At 55.2% G+C, this 7,651-nt stretch overlaps 1 protein-coding gene across 1 annotated transcript in view; it reads right to left on the bottom strand.

Moving 5' to 3' along the window:
• Positions 1–1,677: 1,677 nt before the first annotated feature.
• The window catches only part of UMODL1 (uromodulin like 1), a 69,661-nt gene continuing 63,687 nt past the window's right edge, over positions 1,678–7,651 (bottom strand). The window contains exons 28-29 of the mRNA XM_029940620.1: positions 1,898–1,948; positions 1,678–1,806 (exon numbers count right to left, since the gene is read on the bottom strand). Of these exons, the coding sequence (XP_029796480.1) occupies positions 1,678–1,806; positions 1,898–1,948 (180 nt within the window). The remainder of the gene's footprint in view (positions 1,807–1,897; positions 1,949–7,651) is intronic.

Here is a 7,651-nt window from a genome sequence, read left to right as displayed (position 1 = left end):
TTGGGGTTCTGTTGTTTCTCTCTCTCTTTCTCTCTCTCTCTCTTTTTCCGTTAATCACAAAATCCACAGAGGTAAGACTGGAGTTAGCTGGTGAACTTTGCAATACTTCTGGGCACCAGCTTTGTGAGAAAGAAACCCAACGCCTAGTGGGGCCGGGCCCTGGGGAAGGGGGCCCAGAGCGCCATATGCAGACCCGGGCCAGTGCATCCGCCACTGGGAAGCCAGGTGTGGCATCGGGAGCTGGGCCTGGGCGCCGGCAGCTACAGCTCCCTGGGGTCCAAAGGCTGTGAAATGAGGGCAGACACATACAGGGAGATAAGAACTACTGGTCCCTGGTCCCTGCTGTGCTAGAAACCGCACCCCAATGTTCACAGCAGCACTACCAACAGTATCCAAATTGTGGAAAGAGCCCAGGTGCCCACTGACTGATGAAAAGATACAGAATGTGGTATATATACGCAACGGAGTACTCCTCAGCGATGGAGAAGAATGAAACTTGCCATTTGCAACAATGTGGATGGAACCAGAGTATAGTATGCTGAGCAAAGCAAGTCTGTCAGAGAAAGACAGATATCATACGATTTCACTCATATGTGGAATTTGAGAAACACAACAGAGGGGAAGGGAAGGAAAAATAAGATAAAAACAGAGAGGGAGGCAAAGCATAAGAGAATCTTAAATACAGAGAACAAACTGAGGGTTGCTAGAGGGGAGGGGGGATGGGCATTAAGGAAGACACCTGTTGGGATGGGCACTGGGTGTTGTACATAAGTGAGGAATCACTGGATTCTAGTCCTGAAGCCAAGACTACACTGTATGTTAGCTAACTGGAGAATTAAAAAAAGAGGAAAGAAAAGAAAAGAAAAAAGAAAGAGAAGAAAAGAGAAAGGAAAAGAAAAGAGAAAGAAACAAAAAGAAAAGAAAAGAAAAGAAAAGAAAAAAGAAAAGAAAGAAAAGAAAAGAAAAGAAAAAAAAAGAAAATTATTGGCCCCAGAGGCTGAAGTTTTCCAATTGGATCAATTCTGCCTTGAACCAAACCCTTGGATAAACCCATTAAACCTCACGTCCAACTGAGGTCATTTCTGCTTAGTATGGAAACGTTCAAATCGCCATGGTTACCGACATGTTTATTTTGCTGAGCTGATGGCAACTTCTGCTACTCTAAAGAGGGTATTTGTAAACACTCGAAGAGATGTGTAAAATCTGAAGCGGCCCAAATGACAGAGGGAAGCCTCCCGGCTCTGGCCGCAGGCTGTTCCCCCACCTCCCCGGAAAGGCAGCACCTGGGCCACGCCCCCCCCCCCCCCCCCCCCCCCCCCCCCCCCCCCCCCCCCCCCCCCCCCCCCCCCCCCCCCCCCCCCCGCAACACCCCCCTCCCCCGCGCACCCCCATAGGCCAGCTCTGGGTTTAGGGAGGGCCCCCTGCTCCGGTCTCTCCGGGCCTCCTCCCTGGGGGCCTCCTCCTTTGCTGATTATCACCTGCACTCTTCTGTCATAACAAATGAAACCTGTGTGTCCCGTGAGTCCTTGTAAAGGTCTCTGAACCTAAAGATGGTCCTGGGGGCCCCGACACATCCTCCTTCTCCCCAAAATGTCCCTGACCTGAGCCTCCATTGAAACAGGATTAAGATGATTCCTGCCCTTTGTGGGAGAGAGGGATTAGCCTGCCCACATCCCCCTAGCAGGGCCGGGGCAGGGCAGTGCCAGACTGGGTCTCCCTCTCCGCAACCCCCCATTCCCCGTGCAGAGTGGCCCCCTGATGGGTCCTGGTCAGCACCAGGCGGGCGCAGCCAGGAAGCCCTGGGAGCTGAGGGCCAGGAGGCCAGAGCCAGAGTGGGACAGTGGACACTCGATCCCGGGGCACCTCCTCCTGCCGGCTCCACGGTGCTCCGGCCCACCCGTGGAGGCTTCTGGAGCAGAGGGCCCTGCTGCTGGCGGCATCGTCCCGTCTGGGGGTGAGGTGGGAGCGGGGGTACCCTGAGCCCGGGGGCTGCTGCCCCGGAGAGGGAACACGAGTGGCCGGCAGCCTCAATGAATGGACAGCTGGAAGTCTCCTGTAGGGCAGGGGGTCCCGTCTGCCCGAGAGGGTGAGGAATCCCACCGGCCGCCCTGGTCCAGGGGGGGCGGGTAGAGGGGTCTGCCTTCTTGTCCTGAGCTGCCGGGGCCCTGAGGGGCTGGATTACGTTAGCCTCAGCTCGGGCTGTGGGTGGGGGACCCGCCCAAGGACACGGGTCCCTGTGGCCCTCCCTGGCCAAGCTAGGAGGAGCGTGAGGAGGACTGCTTTGAGCGAAGAGCTGACGGCTCTGAGTAAGAGCCCTGCGCTCATGGGTGTTGGGGGCGTCAACTTTCCCCAGACAGAGGGCGGAGCGGCCAGGCCACGGGGATCCGAGGCCACACAGGCCACACAGGTGACAGGGTTTCCTGCACCCTATGAGCATCGAGGTGCCCCTCCCCCTGCCTCCAGGGCTCCATGGCCTCCCTCCTCCCCAGCCAGGCGATGAGGGGTCTCAGGGCCTCCGACAGAACGCTCGGGGGACCCTGGGGATTGTTGTTTTGAGGTCCTGCCCACAGTCCCAGCCCCTGTGGGTCACACCAGGTGGTGAGCCCCCCACTCCGTCCCCACCTGGGGGGCCAGGCACCTTGCTCCCTGCCATGTAGTGTCTTTAATATCCTCCACTGCCGCGCTGGGGGGTGCGAGATGGGGAGTGAAGGTCGAGGTCACGGCGTGGCCAGGCCTGGGATGGATGCCGGGGCCACGGCGTACTTGAGCAAGCTGAGAGGTCCTGTCACAAACCCCCAGAGTGGCCTCGCGTAGCCCGGTTTTCTCACATTTCCTGGAACGTAAACCCAGCTGCCAGCTTCCGAGCGCCCAGTGACCCGGTGGGACTCGTGGTCGGCGGTCCACGCTCTGGGAAGTGTGGCCCCAGTCCTGTACGGACTGCTCGGATGGGGGCAGGTCCCTAATGTCTCGGGGTCTCTGTTCCCTTCCTATGGTTTCAGGGTGCTGACACGGGCCACCCAAGATAGCGGCAGCAAGGAACAGGCATGTGCATCCACCACCAGCCATCAGGGCGTTTCGGTGAAGGGGTCATCGAGCCCAGAGCCCCTGGAGCACCGTTGGGCCCCGCCTGCACCCTGGGAGGGCTTCCAGGAGGAAAGGGCAGCCCTCTCCGTGGGAACGATCCAATAAGAAGGCATCACTCCCCACTAAGAGCAGTCTTGACAAATTGCTTAACAAGACTGTGTTATTCTCCCCTGGTCCCCAGAAAACCCCCTGGGGAGACGGAGCCTACACACCTGAGCTGGGTCAGCCCCACCATGAGGCAGCGAGGCAGACAGGCTATGACCTTGACTGTCCCTCAAACTCTCCTCCCTATTGCCTGGGGGCAGGCCTGGCGTTGAGGATTCGAACCCGGAGCCCGTCTCTCCTGTGTGCAGGGGCGGGGGCGGGGGTGCGGAGGGGGAAGCCTCTGGCTGGCAGACACTGGCCTGCCCGGGTCTCAGCAGGCAGAATGGGACGCCCTCCTGGCCAGAGTGACTGGCTCAGGATCAAGACCGGACCCAGGACGTTTCAACCCAGACACAATCCCAGCCCCTTGGACCAACAGTTGGGAGAGACACCGTCTTCCTTTGGCCACACGTGAATGAAGGAGGGTCTAGTCCTGATCACCCCTCACGTCTATGGGGGACTGAGAGGGAGCTGTCAGCTGAAGCTGAAACCACGGAAGGAGAGCAAAAAAGATGAACCAAACCCAGGTCCCTGGGAGCTGCAGGAGCAAGCCTCACCTAAAGCCCACCCCCGCTTCCTTGGACTTCCAATTTGCAAGAGGCCATGAATGGTCTTTATCATTAAAGTCTGTTGGAGTTGATGTTTCCATCACTTGGAGTCCAAAGCTCCCTGACCAATGCTAGAACCATCCCCACTTCGCAGATGAAGAAACTGGGGCTAGAAAAATTAGGTGGCATGCCCCATGTGGGACAGCCAGGGTTGGTAACCTCAATAGCACCCTGAATCCAAGTTACATGTGACCTTGTGGGGTGCAAAGTCTAGGTAGGAACTCCCCACAAAGTCCCTGGCAACCATTTCTTTCCACCAGAACCACTTTGGGGTCCGGGATCTCGCAGAGTGGGAATCTGCAGCCCTGGTGCTGGGAATGACGCTTCCCCAGCCATCCGAGACTCAGCACCCAGCCTGGGGCACTCCGGGTCTCCTCCACACCCCGCGCCCCGAGCCCCGCCTGACCATAATCTCCCCAGCACTCAGACCTGGAAAGACGCCCAAGTTCAGTTTAGGCCAGAAGCACTTCCACTCTGCGGCTCAAAGGCTTTCCTCCTCCACTCCGGCCAGATCTCCGGCTGCTGGAGCCCCAGGTACCCGTGGGAAGCGGCCACCACGTCCCCGTGGGTCCCCACTGGGAGGCTCCATTCAGGGAAGCCTGGACCCCTGCTAATTCCCTGGGGGTTCCCTTGCACAGAGAGTCTGCTTCCTGGTGTGGCTGCTCTTTCCCTCCCAGACATGGGGAGAGAGAGGAGAGGAGGCTTCCCCCTCCCTCGGGCAGTCCTGGTGGAAAGCTGGGTCCACTCGGGTCTTAGCCACGCAGGGGAAGGGTCAGCGTACGGACATAAGTGTTCCCCCCAGGGACTGCGTCCATCCTGAACAACCGGCGTCATTTCCAGAGCCGTTTCCGAGACCCCCAGGCCCCACCCCAGCATACAGTGTCAGACTCCCCTTTGTTTGCAGGCAAAAGGCTCAACCCAAGCCGTTGGGGGGTAGAAAAACCGAGAAAAGGGGCTCTGGTTGCAGAAGAACCCGAGGGACCTCCCACCCTGGTCTGCAGCGCCATCTGGTGGCAGGTGTGAGGCGAGGCCATCCGGGTAGAGAGTGCACAGGAAATCCAGCTGGTTCTCACATCCACCTGACCCTTGAGTGCCCAGAGGGAATCACAGCCTGAGTCCCGGGCTGGAAAAGACTTGGGACTGCATGTGGTGCCTGAATGCGAGAACATCTAGGGACCCAGAACCTCAGCCAGCCGAAGCCCACCACCTGGCCGAGCTCCTGGGCGCTGTCTCCACCTCTCAGAGGAACTCTGAGTTCTAAGGTCCTCGAAGGCTCCTGTGCCTCACTGGTAAACGAACTGTCATCTCCGGAGCAGCAGAAAGAGCCTGCGCTAGGAGGGAGACGATCTGGGTTTTCATTGGAGCTGCTTAGCGTGGTAATTTAAACTTTTAGCCTCAGTTTGCTTATCTGTAAAACGGGATCTGTGACTTGTAGCTCGTAGAGTTGTTTCAACAATTAGACGAACAAGAGGAGAGTGTTCAGGGTCACGCTCACAGAGCAGGAGCGGGGACCTTTGCACCCGTCAGGCTTGGGTCTAACGCCAGCTCTGCCACTTCCCAGCTGGCTGACGGTGGCGCGTCGCATGGTGTCTCTGTTTCCTCGGCCGTAAAGTGAGACTAGTCATGTGGAAGGCTTGTGAGCCACAGTCATGGGTCTTGAAACTTGGATTTACCAAGACATTTACTGCATCTTTTCAAGAAAGGCGAGTGACAGGCACCCAGCCAATATGGGAACAAACGGACGCAGACACATTCCTGGCTTCCCCAGAGTCCCCAGCAGAGCACCCTGCCCTCGGGGGTGCCCAGGAAGCATGAGATACGACTGAACCAAACAGAGCAGCCAGCACGGTCATAGTTCAATGTCACATGCAGTTTATTCTACTTGCTCAAAATCAGTTTAGCCACATGTGTTACATACTGTGACTCTTTACTGACCCTTGAGAACATTCACCAAATCAAACCCTCATGTTCCCCAAATATTACTGGAAGTTAGTTACATTCAATGAAATTAATCTCCAGTTAGTTACATTCAACATAATTAATCTCATGAATTAAAGACTATGACCATATTATAAGTCTAAGTTCATCAAGGAAGAGCACTATACTTTCAGGTGTTAGCTATCAAATACAATTCAATTTGTTTCAAATAAAGTATAAAAGCACTGTCAGTATGGTGTAATGGAGAACATTCTAGAATAAAAATATAGATTCTACACCCAGTTCCTTATTAATTCATTTCATGACCTTATGTAAATGACTCACCCATTTTTTCCCTGCCTTCCCATTGTGTAATGGATAAATAGTCCCTCTCCTGGGGTACAATTATATATGTGAGTGGCTGTGAGAACACTTGGAAAAATATAAAATAATGAGTATATATAAAGTGTTATTTCTACTTATAAAGATTTTCATATTAATGGAGTGTCTTTTGAATCACTGTTGTGTAAATAAAAACAATATCCTGGAAATGCAGAAAAAAAGTTAAAGAGCATCTGTGTCCACTAAAAATAACATTAGCAGTATATTTATGACTGGCCTATTATTAAAAGAACTTCAGTTACACTGTCAAATATCTTTGAAAATGTGAAATATAAATTTGACAGTGTTGGATGAATGGATGAATGAATCGAAAGATGGAGGGGTGGGTGGATGGATGGATGGATGGATGGATGGATGGATGGATGGAAGGATGGATGGATGGATGAGTGGGTGGATGGATGGATGGATGGATGGATGGATGGATAGATGAGTGGATGGATGGATGGAAGGATGGATGAGTGGGTGGACGGATAGATGGGTGGCAGGCAACAGATGTCAGCAGTGAGCAAAACCAGAAAGGGCCAGTTGAGCCAGTCAGGATGGTGAAGAGTCTGGGGCTCTGGGGCTGTGGAGGTCATCTGTGTGATGACAAGAATGCTTGGTCTGAAGGCCCCCGTGCCTGGGGCCCTGGGCACCCCTCCGCACCCCACCTCCTGCTCCAAAAGCCCTTTCCCCCACCTGGTGGGCATTGCTTATCTGGGCCCTGCACAGATGGTGAGTCTCCTGGGTCAGTCAGAGGCTGTGTTCCCACCACCTCTGGGACTTATCCAAGCTTTGGATGTGGGACAGAGCAGGCTTTCGCTGATGCTTGTTGGATGAAGAACTGAGGTTGATTCACAGCCACCTGCATGGAGAAGAGGTGACCAGGGTCAGTGTGCATGCTGGAAAGCAGAAGTTCATGCAGGAATTCCCCCAGCACATGGGTCATGTAGGGCTACCATCACCCCGAGGACAGACTTCTACAGATTGTGCCCAAATAAAGGAGCAGCTGGCCCAGAAGGCCCAGAGGAGCAGGGATGATGGCAGCTGTCCACTGGTGGCCCGTGAATGGGGCTCTGGTGCATCACCACAGAGGTGCGCCCGACCCAGAGCCCGGAGCCCGACGGCCACAGCCTCGAGGCCTCTGTGCCATCGTGCCGCCTGCGGAGAGCCCACTGAGGCTCAGCTCACCGCGGAGACGGCTGCGTCTCCCACCTGGCGGGGAGGGTCTGTCTGATGCTTTTCAAAGACAGACATTCGCAGGAACTCAGGAACCATCCTTCACTTTGGAAATGGAAGCCACGGGAGAATAAGAAAGATGAGCGCCCAGTGTCCCCTCCAGTATTTTAATTTTAAGCGGGGAGGACATCCGGAGTGACCTTGGCACCCACGTACCAGGCTTCCTCAGAAATTTAGCAGGACAAGCCCTGGCATCATTGTTGGGATGCGCATGATGAGTCCTCACTAAAATTCACTGAGACTCCCTTGTAAGTCCACGCAGGGAGGTGGCTGGCCTC

This window comes from Suricata suricatta, chromosome 5 (assembly GCF_006229205.1).
Source record: "Suricata suricatta isolate VVHF042 chromosome 5, meerkat_22Aug2017_6uvM2_HiC, whole genome shotgun sequence".
NCBI classification, from domain to species: Eukaryota; Metazoa; Chordata; class Mammalia; order Carnivora; family Herpestidae; genus Suricata; species Suricata suricatta.
This window is presented reverse-complemented; position numbering and strand designations above follow the sequence as displayed.